This window comes from Neltuma alba, unplaced genomic scaffold (assembly GCF_004799145.2).
Source record: "Neltuma alba isolate B1F8T4 unplaced genomic scaffold, ASM479914v2 tig00012883_pilon, whole genome shotgun sequence".
Lineage (NCBI taxonomy): Eukaryota > Viridiplantae > Streptophyta > Magnoliopsida > Fabales > Fabaceae > Neltuma > Neltuma alba.
In genome coordinates, this window is record NW_021637259.1 from 1 (window position 1) to 27,977 (window position 27,977).

Genomic DNA, 27,977 nt, shown 5'->3' on the forward strand with positions numbered 1-27,977 from the left:
ACAATTGGTAATTTCTAAATTGGGCTTCAGCTTCGTCAGTGCTAACATAGCGAAAATCATCTCCAAGAGGAACAAGAAGAGTATTTGTTCGGTATAAAGTAGATTTCTTCCTGTATTGGTCCAGTAATTTAAGTGCCCTCTCCTGAACATTTTCCCGGGTGACCTCTACAGGGTACTGTCCCCATGGACATAGTTCATAGATAGAACCCCTTGTGCGTGCAAAGTCAAACTGACAGCATATAGCAGGCTCTGGACCACATGTATGGGGTATATCATATGAATAAAAGGGCATCATATGGACAAATATATCAGTACTTTCCTCAGCATCCCAGCTTTGACGCCATGTATATTCTAAATTTTTATGCCATGCAAGTTCCTTCTTCAGCTCATAATGGGTCCTTTGGATAAGCATGTTGTCAAAACCCATACGTCGTAGAATATATGCCATGGTAGATGAGTAACCAAATGGATCTATGGCCCAGGAATTTTTGGGAACAAACCCAACGGTTTCATTCAACCATGAGTTTCCTTCTGTCATCTGATACAAAATTGTCCAAAATAAAGACAAAAAAGACTAAACATGTATTAATAACAGTTTCTCATATAAACTCCTGATGAAATATATAATCAAATTTCAATGTGTCATTTCTAGTATTCTCAGGAAAAAACATTTTTCCATACAAAAATTTTACTATACTGCTGGGGGGGGGGAATCATTTCCAACTGCTAAGGGGGGGGGGGGGGGAAGAAATCATTTCCAAGGCATGCAAGACAAAATGTGTCAATAGGAATTCTCAAGATCATTTTACTATCCAACATAAACCGTGAGGCAAAACAATTTCAAGAAAACCCGAAAAGCAATGCAGCCAAGGGTTAGCATAGAGAAAGCCTTAGGCATACCTGTTCAATTATAGCAAAGTAGTGAGAATTTGCCTGCATGAAGGGGAAAAAAATTAAACATGAGCCAAATTTTCACAAACATACCATTGGATCCAGCGCAGGCAAACTTCATGAACAGGGAATATTTGTAAGGTAACATTGAAAAAATATTCCAAACATGAGTACAATTGTAGAAAACGAATTTCATTAACAGAAGGATAAACTCAAATGCCAAATAGCCTCCGTTTTGTAAACTTTAAGAAAGGTCTCAATTTAATTTTTCACCCATGTATGAGCATCTCCTTTCTGGTAAAAAAAAAAAAATTCTGGAGTTACAGCATTACCTCATCGTTCATCACCCAGCCACCTCCAACAATTTCTAATTGTCCATTTTTCACTAAATTGATGAATGCTTCCTTCATTTCATCGGCTGCATCCCTAAACCATCTCTCTAAGTAAGACATTTCTTCCCAAATGAACTTGCGACGATTATCCTGCACATCCGGCTCTCAATAATTCAGTCCATATGATAGTTCAAGGTTGATGCCTAATAATACTATTAACAGAAGTCCAAAAACAATCTAACCAGCGGACAGGCCTAAACTCGAAAGTTTCCCCTGCATTTAAAATATACTCAAGGATACGTGAACGACTCAACTGTGAGGGAAACAAGGTTAACGGCATTTTTAATTTTTGTTATCTCATACAGCGCACCTTTACCCGTAGTGCAACTTTGAAGCGGTAAGTTAACTAATGTGATCAAGAAAATTCACGCCCCTCCTTCAAACTCATACACAAACGGAAAAAGAAAACTCAAAAGAAAAAAAGAACAAGAAGAGTGATTAGATTTTACCTTTGAAAGTGTTTCCACAATGGTATCAAGTATATGACGAGATTTCAGTTCATAGTACTCCTCCACAGTCAGCTTCCAACCGGGATCATTGTGGGAATGGGGTACCACGAAAACCTTCAATTTTTCGGAATCCCACTCGTTCCCTGTATAGGATACTTTCCAACCTTGCTTCCAAGCCCCACCATCCACATCCAGAAATTCAATCTTATCATACAAGTCTTTGGTCGTGATGTCGACACTAGCAGCCAAATGGGAATAGTTCCCGCGGTTAGCCAATATTGATCTCCGTTAACATTTTTCCGGTAACGAGATGCGCGGTATCTGAAGTGAGAAGCGACAGGTCTGGGGACCCCAAACCGAATGAGAACGAATATAAAGAAAAGGAGGCAAGAAATAAGGCCAATCGTGAAGAAATTAGCAAGGAAGAAATCTTTGACAGCGGCTCGCCTGCGTGCCTTTCTAGGTTGAAGCTTGGATTTGGGGTTTGAAGACGATGGAAGCACAGATTGAACCCAGGTTCCACGCCTTGCGTGGTTAATGTAGGAAGAGAAGGGCATGAGTTTATGCCACGAACAATAAAAGCTTCGGAAAATGCTAGTTTCTACTTCGGTTTGTACCTGTGATCATATCAGATTTGTTGGAAGAAGATGGAGGGAGGGGAAAAAGATTACTCTTCTTCCCTTTTTATGTATTTTAAGAAAAGGTGTTTTGCGCTCTCTCTCTCTCTCTCACATCTCTATATTATATGTATGTGTATATACTTTTTCGGATTTTAATATAAGATCTATTTAATTAATTTGATTAGATTAAAAAGTTAAGTAAGTTAGTCAATTATAAAAAATATGACACGTTTTTTTTAAAATACCATAGTCATCTTCCTTAATACCCTATTTTCCTCTTCTACTTGATTATGGTTAAGGGAGTATCTATATAGGTAATTAAAAGAAAATTGATAAATATAAAAAATGAGTCTTATATTCAGAACCAAAACTAACTCAACAATTGAGTCATATATTAAGGATCGGAGAAGTATATACTTTTATGCTTACATACCGCAAGCTTCCGTCTAATTACGAGTGAAACGGAGTTACCAAATAAATGTGTGTTTGGATTAATAGTGATAAAATTAATTTTTATTCTAACTGATTTTTGTAAACTAAAATTAGAATAAAAATTAGTTAGTGTAATGTTATTCAAGCAGGTCAAATAGAATTACACTTCCAAGGTTAAAAAAAAAAAAGAATTCCAATTCCAATTTCCAAAGGTTCTTGTGCCCAAAACTATGTTTTATTCTATTATTAAGGAATCATCAACGTCAATGGCTAAAAACAAAAACAAAAAAGGAAAAGAAAATCACCAAAAAAAAAAGGAAAATTGATATTCAGAGCTGCTCTTCGGGTATTAGCGGGTGGCTAGACAGGTCGTATAATATCGATTTCACATGCAAACTGAAGTATGGATTTTGTAATCCTTACTAACACTCTTTACACACACACACACATAAAAGAAAGAATCCTTACTAATACTCTGAGTACGTGTTAATTTTATACTCTCCTGATTTTTAATATAGAACCTAATTATTAAGTTGACTTTGATCCTAAATGTAAGACATATTTATCATTTTATCGTTTTTTTTTAAATTGCTCTTATATATACTTTCTCAATTATAATCAAGTAGAAGGGGGAGAAAAAGTATTAAAAAAATGATTATGGTGTTTTAGAAAAAAAACATATCATATTTCTTATATTTAACTAGCTTTTATAACTTTTTTAATCTAATCAAATTAATTAAATAAGTCTTATATTAAGGACAAAAAGAATATCATTGATAAAATATTTTATTCATAACTTTTGACCAATTGTGTTAATACAATTTTTCGTCCATGAACTTTAGTCCTATTTTAAATGTAATTCTCAAATTTTAAGCATATAGTTTTAATCCTCTTAAATTTAATCTGCCTTAAAACATTAGTATTTAATGGTATTAAAATTGACTATACTGTCATAAATGACATTAAAATTGTGATATAGACTCACTAAATAGCATCTAATTAAATATTATGTAGATAAAAAAACATGTCCTTAAAATGGAGCGCAAAAAAAATTATACAAAAAGAAATCTCAAATTTCTCAAACAAATAACAAGGAAAAAGAAAAGGCTAAATCGTGGAACCAACCAAGAAAAATGGCAAAGTCGGAGAAGGACTTGCACTAGGTTTGTCGGAGTTGACTTGGCCGGGTGGGAACAAAAGTGGTTAGTGGCAAATGCCCTATTATTTTATTTTTTTATCCACTCAAAATCTAATTAGGTATTACTACCTCCGGTCTTTATTATAAAATCCTGTTTGACTTTTATTTTGATTCTAAATATAAGATTCCAATCCACTTTGTCTCTCATATTTATTTTTTTCCCCAAAATAGTCATTTTAACAATAATAGTTCTCGCCAATACACTTGATTAGCAAAGATATTTTAAAAAAGACAACACTTATTTAGGACAAATAACTAACTCAACTTACTTCTTTAATCTTCTCAAATTAGTCAACTGACTCTTATAATTAGGACCGGAGATAGTATCTAATAATTTCACATCACTAATTTAATTCTGTTTGTGACACTTCAATGAATTTTAACACAATTATATTTTCAGATGTTAACATTTTAAGATTGATTATAAATTTAAGGATTAATGTTTTAGGTTTGAAATTTGAAACACTAAACTCAGATTTTATAGACAAAAAATTATATTAAACCGATATAAAATTAGAACCATAAAGGTAATACCGTATTACACACAGTTTTAGCTAACGTGGGTCTAGCGCCACATCGATTCGATAAATGAGTAAATTCCTCACTCACCATAGATAATATTTATATATATAATCTAGATATCTAAGTGTATTTTTTTTTTGGCCACGTGTCTTTTTACGTAATACTACCTCCAATCTTTAATATAGGAGTTAGTTTGATTTTTAATTTTCTTAAATATAAGACTCTAATCTATTTTTTTATATTTATCTATTTTTTTCAAAATAATCCTTATAATAGTTGTACATGTGAAAGATTTCATTAAATAGTAGTTTTAGTTAATATACATGATTAGTAAATGTATTATATAAAAAATAATATTTATTTATTATAAATAATCAACTCAATAATTTTTTGCTCTTCTAAAATTAGTCAAATGGTACTCTGCCACAAAAAAAAAAATCACAGCCATGGGCGAGTCTGTTAACTTTTTGGTAACGATGAGAGAATATTTTTATTTAGAGAGTTGCAAAAATTTATTTTGGTCTTCAAATAAAATTTTAATCTACTTTATTTTTTAAATATATATATTAAATTTTTCGTACTAGTATTAACTTTACATATTAAGAGGATTTTTATCGTGAAATCATTTTCAATGGAAATAATTAACTGGACACAGACAGCCCGTTAGATTGACTCCGGCGCATTCCAGAATTTTAAAGGTGCGCCGTAGCACCCTCTCAGCAGCAACATAGGAGCGATATGTTTGGATTGATATTAAATAAAACTGACTTCTAGTGTAACTTATTTTTATAACTAAAGTTAGAGTAAAAGTCAGTTAAGATATGTTTAGATAAATGTTTTTAAAAAACCAATTGAAAAGGTTAAAAATTGTTTAGATGATTAATAGAAAAATAAATTTAATTATAAAATGACTGAAAATGACATAAATTTTATTGAATAGTAGTGTTTGAAATTTTATGTTTTTAATGTGATAAGAGTTTAAAAAAATACATAAAATTATTATGATAAAATATAAATAGTTTATTTGTGAAATTATAAAATAAAAAATTTGTTACGAAAAAATTTGAAAACACATTGTAAATAAATTTGAAAACACATTATAAATAATTAATTAAATATATAAATGAATGAACACAAATATAAATTAAAATTCATTTGAACTAAATAAAAGCTTGTTATGCCAATATAAGAGCGGCTCCAATAGTCAAATCAAAGGATGTTTATATATCATTAAAACTTCCTATCTAAATACTTCCCAGAGTCCAGTTTAAGTTCATTCAAACGCCTGTTTTATTAGCTTTCGGGGTTGTGGTGAGTTAAATTCTGGAGTCAATTTGCTGGTTAAAAAAAAAAAAAAATCACGAGTCAATTTTTTTCTTGATGTCCAAATATAAATCATCTTATACCAATTTATTTTCACCCAAACTTTAATTGAAATTTCAGCTTTGAAATCATTAGTTCGAACATTAATGTAGATTCAAGTCCCTGTTGGCAAAAAAAAAAAAACATTGTGCTTTCTTACCTTATTTATAAATCATTTCCAACATGTTTTATACAAAATAAGAAAAATCTTAAATTTCATTAACTCTCATTTAAAATTTAATAACTTTCCAATTTTATTCCTATTTATTATATATTATATTATATTAGAACAGAGTCAATACAATATTAAATAAATGATAAAATTGTATATTTATATAAAAATGTTCTCTCAAATTTATAAATGATGAAAAATTGCTTCTCTTGCTACCATATAAGGGTGTGCTTGGATGAAACCAAACCATGGTTTAGATAATAGCTTTTGGAGAATAGATTCTGGGAAGAATAAATTCTGTGAAGAATATATTTTGTAAAAAAGTAATTCTGAGAAGTGAGAGTGTTTGGATAGTTGTTATCCAAAGTACTTTTTATATATACAAATTACTAAAAAAACATAAGTTAATATGATAATTATATAAAAGATAAATTTTATGATATATTTTAATTTGAAGGAATAAAATTGTTAATAATATATTTTTTACTAACATAATTAATAATACATAAGATAATATAATTAATAAATAATTAATATGTGTATATATGTTTATAAGATATAAGGTTAAATATGTTTATAAAAAAATAATTGAGAAATGTTAAAGTCATATTATTGTTGAGATCTACTCTGACAGGCACAATCATCTCTCCAATTTGAACCAGAAGCATAATGAATTCACTTCTCCTGAAACCATGGTTTTGGATTCCAAAACCATGGTTTTGGCCCAAACCATGGTTTTAGATTATTGGCCCAAAATTAATGCTGTTTGGGTGATATCTCACCAAAACCATGGTTTTGCCTCCCAAACCATGGTTTTGAGGGTCATCCAAACAGACCTTAAATAGAATATGAAGAGTAGTTTATTATTGCTACTTTCACCCAAACTTTAACTTCTTTTTATAAATTAAAAAGTTTATAGTGAATTAGGTTCCAGAAACTTGTAAGGAACAAAAAAAAAAACACTTGCAAATCGTCACCAATAAAGTGCTCACATTAATAGTAAGATTTATCCAAACTTTATCTTGCAAACTTCAATTTATGTTAGCCTCTATTTGTGACAATCTATGAAAATATCTCGATGGTGGCTTTTCCCCAGTTCGACTGCCTCAAAATGCACGGTATTTGGCAAAGCCAATAATTTTCTTCTTCGCAAATGGCACATTAAAACTCGTGAAACGTATTTAAATCTGCAAATCTAATTCTGGGTGGTATTGTTTAAATTAGGTTTTGGAGACAATTTCAGTTTGTAAAACAATAGCTTCAAAATAGTCAAACATGGTTGGAAGATAAATTAAGTTCTCCCAAATTCAATTTGGACGCTTGAATTGGAATCCAAACGCGCCCTAATATCATCATCTTTTTTTTACCACTGCCTTACTGAAGTTGGGGAAAATTCGGGGTTTTAAGTGTCTGATGTGGTTATTAGCCAAAAGAAAACCAAAGGAATGTCCCATGCAGTTAAACCATACGAGAAGAAAGAATTGGTAAGGGCAGTGCAAGCTGAAGAAGGCATTATATTACTATCTCATATTTTTAATATAAGATTTTGTTTGATTTTTATTTTAGTCCTAAATATAAGATCTTAATTTACTTTGTCTCTCATATTTATCTATTTTTTTAAATAGTTTTTATAATAATGATAGTTCTACCTAGGGGTGTGCATGGACCAGACTGGATCGGGTTTGTTATCAACCCGAAGTCTGGTCCAGTAAAGACCTCGGGCTGAAAAAGACAGCCCGAGGTCTGGTCCAGTCCAATACCAACCCGAGGTCGGGTTGGACTGGACTTGGTCCTCTGGACTGTCTGGACTGGTCCAGGCAGTCTAGGACCTAAATTTATTTTTTTTTTTAAATTTTTTTCCTTCAATAGGAGACAAGATTGTAACTTATTATATAAAATTTTGTACATATTTTAATCCAAAGTTCATCAAATTTAATCATTCTCTTTCAATTTCCCAATAATGTCATGTTTTATTAATTAATCCTCATTAATATAGATCTTATATTATAGAAAATATATACGCATGCTCATTACTTAGGAAGTTAATAAATAAATCTTGATTATTTGAATAGACAAAAAACTTATCTAGAAAAATTAAACCAAATTAAAATTATATAAATAATAATTAAAAAAAACCGGACTAGACTGGACTGGACTAACTAGTCTGAGGGGTCAGTCCTTAGTCCAGTCCAGCCCGATGAGACTAGTCCGGTCCAGTCTGGTCCAGTCTTGTTTCGGGCTAATTTTTTTTGGACCGGACTGGACCGGGTTTGCTCGGGTTGGACTGGACCATACCGGACCACCGGGTTTTTGCACAGCCCTAGTTCTACCCAATACACTTGATTAATAAGAATATTTTAGGACAATAATACATATTTATTATAAATAATTAATTTAACTAGTTTCTTCAATTTATACAAATTAGTCAATTATCTCTTATATTAAAGACCGGAAACAGTATAAGATAGCCAGCACTTTATTGTGAACAATTATAAAAATCATAATCATGCCAAAATCCAAAAAAGCAGTAGTATCTAGATTTTTTATTCTCTTGCAATAACGCAGCTTCACATGAATTCAATACTATGATTCCATTCCTACGAAGATGATGTGCGTGGAATTTGTCCCCGAAAAAAAGTTTTCCCTTTGCACACATACTGCTCCTTTTCAACAGTTTTGTTCCAATTTTAATTGTCTGGTAATTATTTTAACCAAATTAGACAAAAAAATTTAAAATTGAAGAATAAAATGAAACCCTGCAAAATTTTACGAAATACGGTGAAATTGTAAATAATTCCCTCATCAGCATCTGAGAGGCAACAGAAGCAATGGCGCCATTTATGTGAATTTGAACTCCCGCGACGTCCATGACGATAGCGCTCCTATTCCATAATATACGGGTGAGGCCACTCGGTCTCTTTCGTTTTAGAATTTAGAATCAGAACTCTGAACCCTAGTTCCAAAGCCACGCTTTCCAAATTCGAAGCCCGCCAAGCCACTGCTTTCCCACCCCTTTTTACTCCCGCTATTCTGACTGCGTCGTTCGAGGGATCTCTTTCAGCTAGCCTCTTGTTCCACTCTTTCTTGGATATGTCTTCGCCTGTTCCTCAAGAATTTGATTCCACCCCGCAGATCTACTCTCGGAAAGACAAGTCACTTGGATTACTCAGCTCTAAGTAAACCCCTTTTCAACTGACGGATTCACTGGGTTTGAATATTGTCTTTTTCGGATTTATACATCTTTTTATGTTAATTTGAAGATGATTTCTTTGCATTCAGCTTCCTCAAGTTATATAATCGGGAAGGTATTGGGACGATTGGACTTGACGATGCTGCTTCCCAACTAGGTTTACGCCTTTACTTGCTTTTGCTCCTCCTTTGTTTCCATTTTTCCTTGAATTTTTCTTAGCTGCTTTGAAGTTGCAAGATGGAAATTCGGACAGTCGAATCGGTCCTGCTTTTTCCGAGATCCCGATTCTGATATTAACCACTCACTTGAATTTCCAGGAGTTCAGCGTCGCCGCATGTATGATGTAGTGAACATATTGGAGAGCGTTGGAGTAAGCGGGGTTTTATGATTTACTTAAAAACATGATCCTTTCTTTCTTTTCTTTTTTTTTGGGTTTTGAATCACTTAGTTTATTGTTTTGTTTTCCAAAAAAAAAAAAATCTCTAGATTGTCGCAAGAAAAGGGAAAAATCTGTACCTATGGAAAGGTTTCAGAGAAATTCCTCGAGCTTTGAACGAGCTTAAGGTAAGCAGACGTTTTCTTCCTTCTCATGAGTTATTTTGTTTGAACCTGATAACTCGGAGGTGACCTGCGCTATATTATGCACACAGGAGGAAGGTATGAGAGAAAAATTTGATGCATCCTACTGCAGGTCAGCTGAAGTAAGTTTGATATTTTAGTTTGGTCATTTGAGTGTTTTAAGGGTGCTCCGTTGATGACAAATTAGCCATACTTTCACTGGTATACACACGAGGAGGCGAAGCTAAAGAGCTAGTTTTTGAAATAGCTGAATCTTAGAAACTTTCTTTTGGGACACTTGATGGAATGGGTTGGGTTTTAATCTTGCATTTACATGTTTCTTTCTTTTCATACTATCATTTTGGAATTTTTAGTGACTCTGAGTTAAACATATCAGACATCAAAGAACAAAGAAAGCGGTGGCTCTGAAACTAAAACTGGTCCTTTGGCAGCGGCATTGCGCAAAACTGGTAACGTCTTCTTCCTCCCTATTCTCACACGATAGGTTGCAAAATCAATCATTAACATTTTATATCTCGTCCTTGCTGTAAAATATGCCTCAAATTCCCCGTTGTAGATTGGTCAATGACAGTGCGAGATCATTTCTCTTATTTTTGCTGCCATTCTTTTGGCAATGACTTATATAGATCATTCCTGTTATAGACGGCTGCAGAAGAGACAAATCTATGGCACTTTTGACCGAGAATTTCATAAAGCTCTTCCTCTGTTCAGATGTATGTGATATTTCTTTTGCATGTATCATGTTCTGAATTTTTGTTTGTGCAGTTTTATGATTGGTTTGGCACTGCTATCACTTCCTTCAGGTTGAAATTATCTTGCTTGAAGATGCTGCAAAGGTAATGCCGGGTGATGCCCAGAATTCAACTGCCTTGAGAAGTAATTGACTCCACGCTTACACCCTTAAGAGTGATTCTCACATTATATTGTCAACTTGAGGAAGGACGAAATGAATGACGTTATCACTTTTATCTTCTTATATGGTTATGCAGCAAAAGTCAGGCGTTTATATGACATAGCGAATGTCCTCTCATCAATCAATCTGATCGAGAAGGTAAAACAAATAGCCTACAAATATTTCTTAAGCTCCTAAAATTCGATAAAAGTGAGCCTAATTTTTCTTTTTTAAAAAAAAAAAAACGAACAAACAAATATGTGCAGACGAATCATCCTGAGTATAGGAAAACAGCATATAGGTGGTTGGGAGGGAAAGCCAGTAGAGAATCTGATGGCATGTTGGATCAAAGTGCATCCAGGAAGAGAGTGTTTGGTGCGGAAATTACAAATTACAGTCTGAAGAGAAATAAAACAGACTCTTCAATGGATTCGCAGTCCCATGGAAAGGTTGTGCCAGTGCATAAAAAACAAGATGATTTGGAAAATGAATACAGATGTAAAACTCTGGAGCAGCCCCCTAAATGCAGTTCGAAGGCCATAGACTTTGGCCCTTTTGCTCCTGTCAAGTTTAGAAGAGAAGATCCAGAGCACAGACGCATGGGACAGGTTCATGACATGGAGACAATGAGTTCTAAATATCGCCGAGAGTATCACAACTAAGGTGAATTTTAAATGTTATATTCTAAGGGTCATTAAGATCTAAAACTGTACCTTGCATAATTAATTTGATTATATGATGGAAGGGGGGGTCTTATTGCGTGCTCAAATTAAAGCCAGTACTTGTTGACTGGGCTGGTCTATTCTTTCACATGCTCTTATTCACTGAGGTCTAAGAAAGAAGAGGTGAAAGTATCCTGTAAACTCGGTTTATGTGGTTAGAAGTCTGCTGTCCCTTAAACCCTAGCACTGGGAAATACTTGCTCATTCCATCCTGGACAAAGGTGATGTTGAAAGTCGATAATGAGCTGTTCACCTGAGTTGTGCTTCTGTTTGACTTGAAATTTTGTATCTCATTTCACTTGAAGAATCACGACACGCATCCACTTTCACTTGCGTGTTAGTAGCGGTTGTATTGTTGAATTGTTGGTGTCATATTCTCTTGTTAGTTACACTATTCTGTCTCATTGTTCAGGTCTCAGTTTTTTTTGGAAACTACTGACACTATACGCATAGAATTCAACTTACGGTTATAAACTTACGATGAATATAGTGGGAATACTAGTGAATGTGAAACTATCAAAGTCTGTCGTTCTGCATGTTATATGACTCCTTATGATCTAAACCATTGCAGTGACCCAATTGTAAAGGATAAGTTTGTTGATAGTGTGACGGCTGTGATAGTGAGCAGCCTCTTTGCTCATTACGTGGATGCGTAGCCTGTTGAAGCAGCAGTGCGGCAGGAGATGTCTTGATCCAGTGGGGGTGAATTTTCTTTCTAACTGTCTCCTTTTCACAGTAGTCCCCAGAGTGAAATATACGTGTTCATTTTTTCCTCAATGAAAAGAGTGAGAGCATTTGTTGTATTGCATGTTTTCTGATTTCTCAAGAGGTCCGAGAATTGCCCTCTGACTGTTAACATTAATTTCTCCCACGCTCTATCGTTTGTGCACAGAATTGCCTCTATGGTAACTTCATGAGATAGGGGGCACACATAATCATCAATATCAATATATTCTTCCAGTTCTAAATATAGGATTTATTTTGTAGTGTAATTCGGTTCTAAATATAAGACTTATTTTGTAGTGTAATTTATGTTATAAAATGAGTTTTATATGCAGGACAAGGGAGGTGTATTTGCATAACAAAATTTATAATGATTTATACTATTTATCAATCATGAAAAATATTAAACATCAAGGAACAATTGTATAATCTAAATGCAATATTAAATCATTTTATTAGTTTTATTTTTTTAAATATTTTTTTTTCATGAATATAGCACGTGTATAGATTATGTTTTTATGTTTGTATATAGATGTGGGTATAATTTATCTTACTTTTTAAATTCTTGTTCACAATAAATTTAAATAACTAAAATATGAAGATTGTCTATTTTTCTTTTGGTTATTATTTTTGGTTTTTAATATAAAAACTAGTTGAATAATTTGAGTAGATTAAAAAAAATCAGTTAAGTTGATTATTTGTAATAAATATGTTGTTTTTTTTAAATATCTTTATTAATCAAATATATTAGTTAGAATTATGATTATTATAAAAATTATTTTTAAAAAATAGATAAATATGCGAAGTAAAATAGATTAAGATTTTATATTTAGAATTTAAAATAAAAATTAAATAAATTCTTATATTAATATTGGAAATACTATATCACTTTAGTGATATAAACGAACAGAAGTGTGACATCCATAGTGAAAGGCAGTCATCAAAAGGGATAGGCGTTGTTTGTTAGGACAGAATTAGATGTGAGGCACGAGAACCTGAAATTAAAAGGGTATTTAGTTGGAGATAGGAAATAGGGTCACCATTCATGAACATGGGCGATGAGGGAGGGACGTCTAGTTATAGAAGAATCTGAGGGTATTTGTGGTGTTAAGCCGCCAAGATCCTCCAATCGGCACGCCCACCACTAGGTCCCTTCTACATGGCCCGCTCGCGAGTCCTCACTAACTTCTATCCTATGGTCTGCTCTATCCTATCCTCCACTCATGCGATTTTGTTTTCGAGCCATTTCTGGCTCGCTGACCGCTGTCACTACTGAATAAAATTTTTCAGATTCACCATTTCCCCCAATCCCATGCTTAGACCTCAATTTAATTTGGATTGCCTTTCCTACGTGTCTTATCTTTTGGTTTTTGAAAGTGTCACACAATACTAAAAATCCCTTAATATCATTAAATTATTCTTAAGCTTTTTTTCAGTTTCACATGATTTTTAATTAAATTTTTATAATTTCTTTATCTGATCATATTAGTTTAACTTTATTTTTTTTTCCAACTAAATTTAGTTAGGTCTATGCATTTTTTTCAATTATATGCTACTCTTCCGATCCTTAATATAAGACTCAATTGTTGAGTTGGTTTTGATCCTAAATATAAAACTCATTTATCATATTTATCAATTTTTTAAATTATCCCTATAAATACTTTCTCAACTATAAGCAAGTAAAAAAGAAAGAGGGATATTAAGAAAGATGATTATAGTATTTTAGGAAAAACATGTCACATTTCTTATAATTAACTAACTTACCTAACTTTCTTAATCTAATCAAATTAGTTAAATGAATTTTATATTAAAGATCGGAAGAATATATCTATATGATTTTTAACCAAATTTTATACTAGTAGTTTTTGAAAGGCGACTACCGGCTGCGAGGGACCTAGGGTCACCAGCACCCGTGCTAAGTTTTCACATAATTTTATCTACGTCACATAATTTTTTATACTACCTCTGATTCTAATTATAAAGGCCAATTGACTAATTTGAGGAGATTAAGAAAGTAAGTTGAGTTAGTTATTTGTCTTAAATAGGTATTGTCTTTCCTAAAATATCCTTACTAATTAAGTGTATTGACTAAAACTTTTATTATTAGAAGGGATATTTTGAAAAAATATATATAAATACGAGAGACAAAGTGGATTAGGTCTTATATTTAGTACCAAAATAAAAGTCAAACATGATCTTATATTAAGGACCGGAAGTAATATAAAACAATATTATTTGTTATTTATTAGTACAGATTTATTTGTTCAATTGAAATTAAAATACAGATGCGTAATTCCGTCAAACGGGCAGGGCATTTCCTTAATCAAACAGAACAACTACGTAAACAAAATTGATGGGCTAGGATGAAGGCCAGATTCAGCGTGGTCGGAGGCGCGAGACATATAGACTCGGGCGCGCGCGCGCACACACATTATTTTCAACAGCTCGAGCTTCTTCATGGCGGTCTCAGCCAGAGCTTTCATCCTCTCTCGCATCAATGACCTTTCACCCAACCCTTTTCACCCCACCAAGCCGGCCCCTTCTCTTCTTCATTCCTTTTCCGTCTCTCTCAGGCGCCGTCGTTTAGCTTATTCTGCATCTGTAGTTCGCTGCTTAATCTCCGGCGTTGATGGCGGAGGCGTGTCCGACGACTTTGTTTCGACTCAGAAATCTTTTGATCGTGGGTTCACTGTCATAGAGAACATGCTCATGCGAATTGAGCCTCTCGACGCATCCGTTATCTCCAAAGGTGTTTCCAATTCCGCCAGGGATTCCATGAAACAAACCATTTCTACGATGTTAGGTTTGCTACCGTCCGATCAATTTTCCGTTAGCATTACGGTTTCAAAGCGTCCTCTTGACCGCCTTCTTGTCTCATCCATCATCACCGGGTATTATTTTCTTTTGGATTACAGCTATTATGTTTTCCTACTGGCGTTTAATGGTGAATGAACCTTTTATGATAAATGATTCGTTTGCTTTGGTTTTAGGTATACTCTGTGGAATGCTGAGTATAGGATGTCGTTAATGAGAAATTTCGATATAACCTCTCATGATAGAAAGGAGTCCAATTGTCCAACGGAGACGGACGTCTCGGGGCAGCAAGGTGGTGAAGATAGGGAAACTGAATTTGGTTCTGATTTGCCGTGCAAAGACCCCGAGTGCTGTAGCCCTCGTTTGTTCGCAGATTTGTCTCCTGAATCTCTGACTTACATTCAGAAGTTGCAGTCCGAGTTAACATTGGCAGAAAAAGTAAGTCGTAATTTTTCTCTTTGGTTCACAAATTTAATGCAATGATTGTTTGCTTTTGACATTATAGTGCCCGACATGAATGTCCTTATTCTGGTTGATAATATGCCTGGTTAATTTGGAGTTATTACAACGGAAGACTTCAGTTCAATGAATTTTAGACTTCTCAATTGCATGATCCTAGTATGCTTTTATGTGTATACTAGTTATTCTAAAAATAATTTGCGCTCGTAGTTTAACCTTCAACTACCTCAAAACTCAATTCTTTCTTTAGATGCTATCTTCCTGCCGTACTGCAAGTCATTTAACTCCAAGTCATGATTCAAATACGAACCTTTGCAGTTTTCAAGTTCATGTCATATATTTTCAAAGATATGCTTGTATTCTTTGAGTTAGAAGGCTGTTCCAAAATTGAACGAATAATGATGAGATTTGCGTTCACAACCTTGAAAATTTATCATTGAAACAATGAACCGTATCCATTGTCTGCTCACTTCTAATGGGCTTGCTGCCACATTCCTTATGCCTTTTGCAACTCTGAAGTAGCGCAAGTTATTTTCATCTATTGATTTTTAAGTAGATGCTCTTGTCTGTTCTATATGCCATTGTAATTTTTTTTATCTGATTTTGATGAAAGTTATGTATTTTTCTTGATTTCTTTTTCCCTAATGCTTTTAGAGCTTTTGCTTCATTTTTTTCCCTTGAAATACCGGACTGAAAACTCCGCAGATATGCACTATACATTTTTTTAGCATGAAGTGCTTTGCAATGGCCTTGTAATCTAATTACGCCGTCTTCAACTTGCTCAAGGAATGACCAGATCCTTCGTTTGAATTACCTATGACTGAAGCATCACCCTGTTGTAGCCTAAAATCTCCTATCCCAAATTAAAGAGTTTGATTACTCATTTAAGGCTATTTAGAGGCACAAAGCTTTGAGGTTTGCATTCTAAGGTGATATGATATGGTGTTTTTCTGCAGGAATTAAAATCCCAGAATCACGAAATAATACAAATAGAACATGACAGAGGGAACAGGAATGATTTATTGGAGTATCTACGGTCTCTGGATCCTGATATGGTAAGGACTCAAAATCTCTTCCGCTCAACCAATTTTTGTCCTTGAAACTGGAGACCAGCCAGAGCAAACATCCCCCCCTCCCTTGTTCTCTCTAGTAAGCGCTGAATCTCTCGTCTTGACAGGTGACTGAGCTGTCTCGGCCTTCGTCAGTAGAAGTGGAAGACATAATTCAGCGACTTGTTCAAAACATTTTGAGGGGATTCTTTTCAGATGATGCTAACCCAAATTTTATGGAACTATCAGTTGGAAGAAATTCAGATAATCAGCCGGATGGCTATGATGAAGTTTGTGATACAGTAGACACATCTCGCGATTATCTAGCAAAGTTGCTTTTCTGGTTAGTACTTCTCATATCACCCATCTAATATATTTTCTTTAGTCAAGTAAAGTCCTTCTGGGACGCGTGTTTCTTGATATTTTCTTTCCATTGGCAGGTGTATGTTATTGGGTCATCGTTTAAGAGGCTTGGAGAACAGATTGCATCTAAGCTGTGCTGTTGGGCTGCTGTAGAGAAGGTAAAAGCATGTATATTCTTTTCCTTCCTCTTCAAATTTTCTATTATAACATTAATGTTCTTCAATGAAAGAAAAATGGGAATAATTGCTCGCCCTTCCTTGGTCTGATCACTCACATCCTGATTTACTATAATGGACACCATTTCGTAAGGGTTTGGTTACCCATCTTGGCCGAATGAAGTAGAGCCCCTGCCATCTGTTTGTGAAATTTCCCATGGTGCACCAAAATAGCATGCCTTCATTTGGCCTCCCAATCCCTATCTTGTGAAGGCTGTGTGTTTTACATTCCCAATACGCGTATCGTTCAGGCATAGACCTCCTCCGTCGTTTGGGGGGTGTTATGGTCAAACTTCTCCTGGAGTGGTAGTCTATGCTGCCCAAATCAAACATTGCATCGGCATTAATGCCCTTTTACTCCGCGAAAAACGTTGACTAGATTTGCTAAGGCCTTGTTTCAACCTGAGAATGGCATGGAAATAAATAAATAAAATTTAATTTAATAATGGACTAATCCGATGGGTAAAATTCACCTAACATTCTTCCGCAAAATATAGACTATTTGTATGTTCTTCATGATGTACCTTGTTAAAAATTTAGAACGTGCGTGTCGTGTTTAAATTTAATTCGTATGATTTAAATATTATAGCTGCTATTGTTAAATATGATTTTTTTATCAACATTAAATTTTAATTTTCTTAAAGAAAAACATAGGCAATAATGTGAATCTTCAAAGTATTAACCTATCAAAAATAAATTGTTTATATTAATAAATATTTCAACTTTTTAGAATAAGCATGAATACTTGATAAGAGGCCATTGGAATTAGATGCTCAAAATTCACATCCTGTCCACCACCGTCCCCCGCGAACCCGTTACTTTGACAAGACATTTGAAAAGAATATAGTTATGTACGAGACTCATAACTACGCATAAAACTCACTTTCAATTTTTCCCCTTCCAAACCACATAGCCATCAAGAGAACGGATAGTTTTTTTTTTTTTTTTTGGGTGACTTTGTAGCGTACTTTTTATGAAGATTTGTGTTACCACTTCCCACAACTTTTTTCCCCCGTCATCTAGAGATGTTGCTTTACAAAAAAAACAATAAGTTAAAAAATATTTTAGAATTAAAAAAAATCATTTGATAATATTTTTATTTGTCCTGTATACTTAGAAAGGTCCCAAAAAAAATTCAAAGGATGCCGAAAGGGAAAACAATTTCTGTCTATGAGTACGAAGGAGAGGCAGAAATTATGAAACCCCCTCCCCCACCAAAAAAAAAAAAAAAGAGGAGCACAAAATGGGTTGACAGAAAAGACACCCAAAAGACCCTACGTATATACCAGTACAACGCCTTATCTACTGTCTTCCTCCGTGTTCATGTGAAAATTTCCATGAGGCTGAGCATTTGGCTACTGTTTTACAGACAGATGTTAGGCAGCGAGTAAAGCCACTTTATAACCTTGGAGCAGTCTCAAGTAGGCCCTCCATGCAACCTTGTAGCTGGTCTTTACGGTGGAGCTGTTCCCTCACAGTTTGATAAAAACCTGTGGAGTCTCTCTACTCTACCTTTGTTATGTTTGGACGATGTTCTTCGCTTATTTCGGGGACGATAGAAGACGTCTTCTGTGAACGCAACGTACTTTATCTGCAAACGAGACCCTTCTAAATGACTGGAAAAAACATACCAGAATGCTAATGAAACCTTCAAGCAATCTAACATAATTTGTGTAAGGAACTGTAACCATCTCCCGGAGCATGGTAAAATAAGATGAATAACATTCTCGGAGGAAAAAAAATGATAATATTTATAAATAAAGTATTAATAATTAAACCATCAAAAATTCAAAATGGAACACCAACAATCATAGAAAAGTAATTATATACCTTGATTGAGTTGCAAGCTATAACATGCTCCAAATTGTTGATCATTATAACACCCTCCATATCTGGAAACTCGTCTGAAGCACCATGTTTGCGCATGTTCCTGCACACATCATTATTAATTGAGAGCATCTTACAACACACCCTTCAATTAGCAAACTAGAGTTATTTGGTATATTCTGGACACAACATATCTGGGACATAAGCCACTAAGGGCAGGGTTATTTTGAGGGCTTTGAATCATTTGGCAGCACGTCTTAGATTTAAACCTCCATAATGTCATTATAACCAGAAAGGAAGGAAAAAATCGAAATAAGATAAAGTTTTGATGGCTTTGTTTCCATCATCAGGAAAAGGTAAATTTTACCAAATATATATATTAGACTCTGCAGCATCTATACCTTCGTAGCACAAAACCATGGGGTTCCTCTTTGACGGGAAAGACTGATAGAAAATCGTTGTAACGATAATCAGCAAAATTTGGATCAAGGGTAAACCCTGTTGGCATTTCATTGGTGCTGTCCATTAGCCAGATGAACAGTTTGGAGGGGCCCGATGACTGCAATAAGACCAGATTGGCAAACAAAGTTAAATAGCACTATAGTAATTCATTTAAAAATGAACATACATTGTTTCTATCTATGAATCTTCTTGTTCTTCCTTTTCTTTCTCTTGTTTTCTTCCCCCCCCCCCCCCCCAAGTGGTTGGAGAGGGGAAACATGGTCTCATAGGACTTACACATTCCAGGCGATATATATTCTCCTCCGGGAGGATCACCCGTGCATTCGCAAGATACGCTGAATGAGTTTGCCTCTCGGGTTTCTGAGAATTTTGGTACTCTAACAATTGAAGAAGTATATTATTTATTTCAACATTTGCAACCACTTGAAGCTGCAGGAAAAGAAAAGAACGTTCAGAACCTTAGGAGTAAAACAAGTCATAAGTGAAAAACAAGACAGAATAAGAGACAAACATACCTGTTTAACCAACTTATGGATCAACTTGTCCAATGTGAATAACATGTATGACTGGTTTCCAATAATTTCTTGGCATTCATCTTCAAACTTTGCATGGTCAACAGATCCATCAAGTAAATTGTAAAGTGCATCCATAAATCTAGATGAAAAATAACACGACCAATTCAGGAGCCTTAAGCACTGGTTTCTGTTCTTTCAATTTTCTTTTTTTAAATAAATAATACAAGATGTCTATAAATACCTTGAATATGGATCTGGAGAATTAGCATCCTTTGCAATTCTACGCTTCATTTCATCATTCATTGAATTTGTTTTTGCTGATAAGATCCTTTCATACAAAATCTGCCAAGATCAAAGAGTTTGCTAACTACTTCACCAATGAACAAAATGCGACATTAAACACTAATAACCTGTCCTTACATGGTGAAGCCTGAAAAGCACATAGAAATCATCATTTCCATAGATAACCCTGGATTCTCTTCTTTCTTCTACTAAAACTGGCGACACATACTTTGTAAGAGTTTTCGCAGACAAAAAGGACCTGTCTATCAATGAGCCATCTGAATCAGATTGTGCGTTACACATTCTCTCAACTTCAGCTTTATCATCAATATCATCGTGTTCCATATCTCCCTGCCCCTCATGCTCTTCCTGAGGGCACTGGTGATCAGCAAACTCCCCACCTGAGACATCTTCACCACCTTCAGAAGCATTTTCAATGTCCTTGTCCTCGACATCTGCATCGTTATGAATCCCAACCTCCAGAGGGCATTCTTCCTCCCCATTTCTTGATCGATATTTTCTTCTTGCATTGCGTTCTAAGCTGGGCGTTACCTGCACGTTCCCATCTCCATTGCCAACACAGTTATCCTCTTCAGAATCACCATTTAGCGAGGAAGATAGTTCAGTCTCTTCCTTTCCAGTTTGGCAGTGCCCAGCAAAGTCATTGCTTTGAATAGGAACTCCATTGGCCAAAAGATCTGGGGTTGCCCCGTCACAATTCTGAAGTATCAAGTTAACAGACAGACACGTTAATACCAATTGAAAAAGAAACCCTTTGATTCAAATGAAAGCAGAAGTGAAAATAGGGGCAAATGATCGTGCAAAAGTTGGTTATGATTGGATCATTATCACTGTTAAGTAGTCCCTTACCTCCACCACAGATAAATCACCAATTTGAGACTTGGCTACAGAGTCATGATCGTTTTGTGCATCATGGGCGAATTGTTTACTAAAGTCAAAGGCTTTAGCATTACCATCTACATTTTTTGGCCCTCTCTCCATCAGAGCATTATCTTTACAAGGGCGACCGTCACCAGATCCAGCTTCTTTATCACCACACTCAAAGCAAATCTGGCAAAATTTCTTTGCTTCAGTCTCTCTACCATTAGTTTTATCGGATTTCGGTTGCCTAGAATTCATTAATAAAGCGTCAACTTCAGGGCATCCAACGTGTGATGCGACAAAACTGGGAACATAATGCCCATCTCTCCTATTCTCGACAGCTACTAAGTACTAACCTATCAGACCGAGAAGGAACACCAAGCATCGGCTCCAAGAAGGTAGTCCAGACTCTCAACATTTTATTTAACAACCCTTTATTAGCAATGATCACTTTACATGCATAGCAAACGAGTTTATATAGGTCTTCATGAATCCCAACATCTGAAAATTCAAATTGTATATGCGGAATGGGAGATAGTTTATCAGCGGCAGTGACCTGAGGCCACTCCTGTTTCTGCTGCTTCTCTTTGATTTCTTTGATCTCAGCCACCAAAGCTGTGCATTTAATTAAAGACGGTGTAAAAGCAACTGAAACGTGAAAAATATCAAGAGCTTGAAATGAAATTGTAAGCTCTTAGCAAGATCAGTACTGAAATTCTAGCAGATGCAGAAGACCATTAAGACTTTTGTACCTGATGAATGCCTTGTGTGATTTTTTTTTTTTGGCCTGAAAGATGTCTTATGTGACATTAATCTTATCTTATTCTAGAATCCTGTCTCATATACTTACCATAATTCTTAATTTTCAAGTAATTATTATCAAATATTCCAATCTATTTTCAACCTCCATTAAAAAGTCACTTGCCTTTTGGGTTCAGCTTCTTCGAGTCTTGTTGCTTGAAATAGAAGCTACGATGGTCAAGTGATTTGTAGTAGTTTTCAGCATAAATTTCAGCCCAGACCTTGTTGAATTCTGAACGACACTTCTTCCACTCCTTTCGTTTCTGCTTTAGTCGACTCAACATCACAGGCAAAGCAACAATAGGATTCTTACGTAATGCCTCCATAGCTTCAAGACCATAGTCACCATACAGACGCTCAATGCATTTTAAATGTAAAACTGAAATATGAATACCACTTGACAGAATCAATCTATCATAATGCTCTAACAGTTATAAGAAATAGAAGGCTTCAAATTAACATTTTGAATTAAGACGATTTCAATGCATACCACTAAAGTATTCTTCAATATGGATTGGACCCTCAATATTAATTTTGTTTCCAATAATGCTATTATATAACTCCTCTGTACGTTTAGCAGTTGACCTCACACGCTCTATTAACAAGTCCAGCTCAAATCTACATTGGATTTAATACCGTCATCATTTGCCTCATAAAAATATTCTAACTGATGGCAAACGAAAAGAAATTGAAAATGAATACTAGTTTGAGAAGGCAGGGAGGATATTTAATATCATAAGAAAATCTTGTCAACTTGAAGAAAAAGGAATTGCGAAGCCAGAATAATGAGATAAAAGAACTAAAGATAAAAAAGACAAGAGTTGTACTGGTCATCTTCACATTTGAACAAGCTTCTTTCATACTGATTCCTAAGCATATGTTTGAAAGAGTAATCCTCACTTCCTGAAGTTACAGATAGCCAGTGATCATTCAATACTTCAGCATCAAGCTTGGATCTCCGACTAGGAATAGGAATTGGATGCTGCAATAGTAAATAAAACGAACTATATTCGCAAAGGCGCAATATGTTAACGAGGCCATGCAAGAAAGAAGAATCTAAAAGTACTGTACATCTCTAGGAAGATGCCGGTAGCTGGGATTACAATGTTCACAATCGCTGGGGTCAAGTTCATGAATTGACATCCCCATGTATTTCTCATGGTTTTCTTCCCTCTCTTTAGGCATATGCACCTCACGCTTCTGGTCTCTATCTTTATCTTCCAACTTCGATGATCTGAATAATTGACCATCACTACCAGATGATTCTGGAACGAACAACTCTTGCAGCATCAGTTTTGGTCCATAAGAAAAGGTTAGGAAAACCATTTAGAACAACTCCAGGAAATTCAATGACATAAGTATCTTGATGAATCTTCAAAAGAAAAAATATTGAAAAGATCATTGAAAATAAAATCATACAAAGAACTCGGTCCTTGAATATAACTGCTAACCTCCTTAAGGTAAAGGGAAACGGCAAAAAATAGAGAGTGTAAGGAGGATAATTAAGTTGTATGATATTTGGACGTACTTTTACTTATGGCATTGGCAAGGAACCCATCTGCAAGGAAAATTATGTCAGGTACATCCTTCAACTTAAGGAATTAGATCATAAATAGCAAGAAAGTCGAAAAACAATCACCAATATTTTCACATTGGTCCACGACGTCATCGAATTCATCCATAAGATCAGGATACTTTCCAAGTGAAGTGACTACCTGAATTCAGAAAGCGTCATTAGAAACCATTGAAGCTCGAGCTGAACAAAAAGTTTGATCATCAATAAGATATCCCTGGGCTCTTGATGGAATTATATATTTTAGTGTACTGTTCAGATGGCCTAGAGGTTAATGTATGTAATAAATAGATGAAAGGGAAGTTGGTTAATGGGGTATTAGGGATTATGGACTATAAAAGGGCATAAGAGGGGTTATTGTAATCAACTTTTGATATAATAGATTTGAACCACTCTCGTCTGTCTTTCTATCTCCCTATTTCCTTCTGTGTCTCTCTCTTTCTCCCTGATTCCCTCTCTTTTCTATCATTTCTATACATCAGTCTTCACCCTAGTAACTGGTTTTTTTTTTTTATTTGGGGAATAAAGGACTGGTAACTGTTAGAAATTATTTGTATTTATGCATTATAAACCAGGCTGTGAAACCGCTGACTAGCATTAGGATCTTACAAAACTATAGGCATCCAAGCGCAGCATAGTATCTTTGGCAAAAAAAAGGTGTAGCATAGAATCGAAATATGCATAATGTCTGATGTTAGACATATAAAACAGAAATTAAAATAATATAGACTGAAATTTTGTTATTCTAGTAACATCTGTTATCAGGAGAAAAGGGCTAATAGATGGGAAATGCTACCAAAACTGTGGAGTACAACTACCAGTGAAGCCCTCTCAATTGTTGAAAATTAAGAGCAGTGAAACTAAAGCAGATTGATCTTATCAAGAATATTGAAACACACAGATGTGCTCTGGTATGAATTTTTAAGTATGTGATTCACAAAAGCAAGACGGTATCACATACCAAATCATTTAAATCATGCCTATTTAGTATTCCACTGCTGAACATATGAAGGCACTTCAAGAACGCCTGGTGGTCATCTGAGCTGCCCAACCTCTCCTTAACTTTCTCACAGAAACCAAATGCTTGGTCATACATGCCTAGTATGAAGTCAAATCAACAGGTTACAAAACTATACAGGTCACAATGAACTTAACATTCTCAAACATTAAAAGTAACGTATGGAATGCTTGCAGTTATTACAATCTCATGAGATGCAGGGTTTCCTTTTTTCAAACTTTAAAAGGGATATTGTGGTGATACAGGTTCGATTCCCTCCTCCCTCTGCTTCCAATTTTATTGTATATTTTAAAGATTGAAAACATGTATCTAGGGAATTAAAAAAAAAAAAAAACTGAGTGGGCAAAGAAGCCATTAGATTCTGAATTACATACCAAAACAAATATATAAAGGATGAGGTCTATTTATCTCTCAAGCCTTTCAAAAAGAAGAGATCAAGAAGTGACAAGAAGAAAATATCAAGTAAACCATATTAATAATTTCATAACAATCAACCTACATACACATTTACCCGTGTCTATTGAGGTGAATTAATCTAAGCGATTGCACTGATTTGGGCAGTGCATGCAATCTGCACTTCCGTTCTCCTTTTTTATTTTCCTCTATGGTGATTGCTTTAATATTTGAAGCACATAGAAATATATAAATATCAACTCAACCTCAACACTGACCCACAGTACCAGTAATGCAGAATTGACGACATTTTACCCCTTTTGTTAGAAAGATCAGGTTCTCTATCATTCCGGTCATTAATTTTCCTATCCCCGCTTTGCTCAACCTGCTTCTTGTGCTCTTTACTCATTACTTTGCCATCATTCAGCTTAGATGAATGAATGCTGAGATTGTGATCATGAGAAGAAATAAGTTTATCTCGTTGATGAGGTTGCTGTAAAGATGGTAGTTTCTAAAGTAATCAGCAAAAAGCTTATAAAATTCAGTAAAGAAAGAGAGCGGAAAAAAAATACTAATCCAATCAGTTGAAAGCTCATAAAATTGCCTTGTCCAGTTGCAATTGCTGCTTAATGGCTGTGGCAGAATTCTGCTCGTTAAAACACTGAACTAAATTTTGACCATATGCTGCACGCTGTATAGAAGGTGGTGTAAAATAATTTGGCACAAATCTGGTGAACTCCTCAAGTAAGTCAGGATGGTTGTCAAGAAGGGAAGAAACCTAAAGGCATAAAATTATTTCAAAAAATTTAGTACATATCATGGAAGCTGGCTTAAAAAGAATGTAGCAATTTGTTTAGCGAGTGTTTTTTTATTTTTTTTGGGTTGACTGTTTATACTTTCAAGGGTTGACTAATGAAAGGACTATTGATAGTTGTATGATTGCACTGCAAGTAAATTATTATATTTCTACATTGATAGCTAGAGAAAAAAGCTACCGGTACATTTTATAGCATCAAATTTCTTTTGAACAGAATGTTTCATGACAGGGCACCAAAATCTGTGCATGTTATGAGAGCAGGTTTAAAATAATTTAGCGATCAATTAAGTAATTGATTGGTTGAGCTAATTGTTTTACCCTTTCGTAAGCAGGCTTGTAAAAGGACTGTTTGATGATTATATAACTGTCTTGGAAGTTAATTAGATGGGTTTTAGCGGACGTTTGGAATGAATGAAGAAAGCAATTTCTTCTTATCCTCTCTGCAGAATATTTACCAATCCATTTTTCAACTTTCTGAAAGTAGCGGTTTGAGGTTCATTTTCCTTCATTGAATTGTGTGTTTTTTCCATTCCATTGCTTTCCACTCTTAGTGCCAAATGAATCTTTCATATTGGTAGCCAAAGAAAGGCTATCAATACAATGTCCGTCATGAAATTAAAGTTCTTTTGGACAACAAAATATTCCTACAAAGGGTGTCTAAAATCAAAAAGAACATTCATTTACCTCCGCGTAGACCTCAGTTACATCTTTCCTCCCTGAGCGGAACATATTCATAATGTCCTTGAATGATTGGTATCCATGATCATCATTTTGAAATCGTTCCTGGAAGAGCAAAACCTATCAATCAAAGTGATAATAACCAACAACTTTGGCGAAGCATCAACTCAGACTGAACTTTATAACCCACCCTCATCTTGCGTATAAAATCCCGAGCTTCATAAAAGTCAACCACTTTCTTTGGAGGAGCTCCATCCTCATCAGGCGTTATCTCATAGCCTTTGGGCATGAAGGCATTGAATCCAGAAATCAAAACGCTATGCCCTTTGATTAGTTCCTTCACCCTTTCTCTAAAACTAGCAGTGTCAATCCTGCCAAAAGAGCAAACAGACTGATACTTATAAGTTGTAACTCCTTTAAGTTAAAAAAATATTATGACAAATTATCCAAGGTGTGCAGAGTTTACCTGTGAGCCTTGAAATCTATCAAGATCGCCTGGAACATATAATATTTTTCTGTTTGGTTCTGAAAGATTTGTTTCATTACCGCTAAATAGGATAAGGCGTGGGTCATAGTCAAATTCCGCAAAGAAGCTCCTCCTTCTCCTCTTATACTACCACCGCCATCTCCGCCTCCTCCATGGTCACGGGATTGACCATTGCTTCACACAGCATGCAAAGGTATATTCAGATAACAGAATAAGAGTAACTCGCCGTTGAACGAGACGTTATATTTGTATATATGACAAGAAGTAATCAAATTTATTAACAAATGTCCAATGATCTAATGCTGCGAATGGAGGGCTCGAAGTACATAATCTGAGTAGAAAAACCTCACGGAAACTTGAAGGAACTTCATATCATTAGTATCATCTCAACACTCTTAATGCCGGGCATGTTCTAATTCATCGTTGAGGTACCGAAAGCCAAGACCGTGGCGAGAAATGCTCGCCGAATTCTTTTGGTTTAGAGAAGCAAATAAAGAGGAACGAACAATTCAAGAAAGAGTCAGAATCAGAACTTATGAGGCATATCAAAAACAAGAATCAGAACTTACGAGTCATTTGTTCTCCTCATCTTGGTATCAAAGAAGTTAGCTATTGAAGCCTGAGAACTGAGAAGGAGCCTATAGCGTACGTGGGAATTAATAGTGCTCAAGATTTCAAGTCAAAAAGCAAGATTTTGGAAGCACCCTCTCAGTCCGAAAATTTATAAATATATATACCTTCATGCGGCTGCGCCCCACTGCTCTTACGCGCGGGTCGGGGAATGGAGTCCAAAACTTATGATATTTTCAGTAAAATTAAAAATTAAAAAGTAAAATTAATTTGAAGAAACATTTTTATATAAGATATATTTTTATCGTGATGTTATTGCAAGATTATACACCTCTTAAATTCTGATTGGAGCGTATGATGATAAACATGTCAAAAATTATTATTAATCCAATCTCTATAATATTTTGCATTTTCATGATTTTTGGTAAAAGTTTACATTCGTTCTTCTATTATGATAAAAGTTACATTTTGATTCCTTAATTCTATAAATTATAATCTTCTCACTCTTTTTTAAACTAACACAATTAACCTCAAATAATAATTTTTATCTCAATTATTGTTATTTTTAAAAATTAAACTCAATGTATCAATTTTTAAAAATATTTTATCAACATTTCGAATTTCAATA

General features: G+C 34.7%; 4 protein-coding genes across 4 annotated transcripts; 2 read left to right on the forward strand and 2 right to left on the reverse strand.

Annotated features, from left to right (window-relative positions):
- Window positions 1-7: 7 nt before the first annotated feature.
- On the reverse strand, window positions 8-2,289 carry LOC114732168 (alpha-mannosidase 2-like; the record flags this gene model as incomplete). Its single annotated transcript, XM_028919454.1, has 5 exons — window positions 2,090-2,289; window positions 1,733-2,015; window positions 1,224-1,373; window positions 901-933; window positions 8-538 (listed from the first exon to the last, which is right to left on the reverse strand). Coding segments are annotated over exons 1-5 (1,197 nt in total), but the record flags the coding sequence as incomplete, so codon positions are not given.
- A 6,760-nt stretch (window positions 2,290-9,049) lies between these two features.
- Window positions 9,050-12,391, forward strand: LOC114732167 (E2F transcription factor-like E2FF). Its single transcript, XM_028919453.1, has 11 exons — window positions 9,050-9,214; window positions 9,318-9,385; window positions 9,546-9,598; window positions 9,715-9,792; window positions 9,879-9,929; window positions 10,184-10,256; window positions 10,450-10,520; window positions 10,611-10,683; window positions 10,797-10,858; window positions 10,966-11,362; window positions 11,993-12,391. The coding sequence occupies exons 1-10, from the start codon at window positions 9,129-9,131 to the stop codon at window positions 11,359-11,361; spliced, it is 1,011 nt and encodes a 336-aa protein (XP_028775286.1). The 5' UTR covers window positions 9,050-9,128; the 3' UTR covers window position 11,362; window positions 11,993-12,391.
- A 2,133-nt stretch (window positions 12,392-14,524) lies between these two features.
- LOC114732170 (uncharacterized) lies at window positions 14,525-17,369 on the forward strand. The gene is made up of 5 exons (XM_028919456.1): window positions 14,525-15,035; window positions 15,135-15,396; window positions 16,374-16,472; window positions 16,595-16,809; window positions 16,907-17,369. Exons 1-5 carry the CDS (start codon window positions 14,602-14,604, stop codon window positions 16,980-16,982), a joined length of 1,086 nt encoding a protein of 361 aa, XP_028775289.1. The 5' UTR covers window positions 14,525-14,601; the 3' UTR covers window positions 16,983-17,369.
- On the reverse strand, window positions 17,292-27,368 carry LOC114732172 (paired amphipathic helix protein Sin3-like 2). The gene is made up of 22 exons (XM_028919457.1): window positions 27,349-27,368; window positions 26,759-26,953; window positions 26,483-26,663; window positions 26,299-26,397; window positions 25,402-25,575; window positions 25,113-25,290; window positions 24,348-24,484; window positions 23,453-23,528; window positions 23,342-23,371; window positions 22,885-23,078; window positions 22,641-22,795; window positions 22,304-22,431; window positions 21,938-22,192; window positions 21,369-21,627; window positions 21,001-21,259; window positions 20,269-20,850; window positions 20,090-20,190; window positions 19,849-19,987; window positions 19,610-19,762; window positions 19,273-19,430; window positions 18,875-18,974; window positions 17,292-17,360 (listed from the first exon to the last, which is right to left on the reverse strand). The coding sequence occupies exons 1-22, from the start codon at window positions 27,366-27,368 to the stop codon at window positions 17,292-17,294; spliced, it is 3,642 nt and encodes a 1,213-aa protein (XP_028775290.1).
- Window positions 27,369-27,977: the final 609 nt, after the last annotated feature.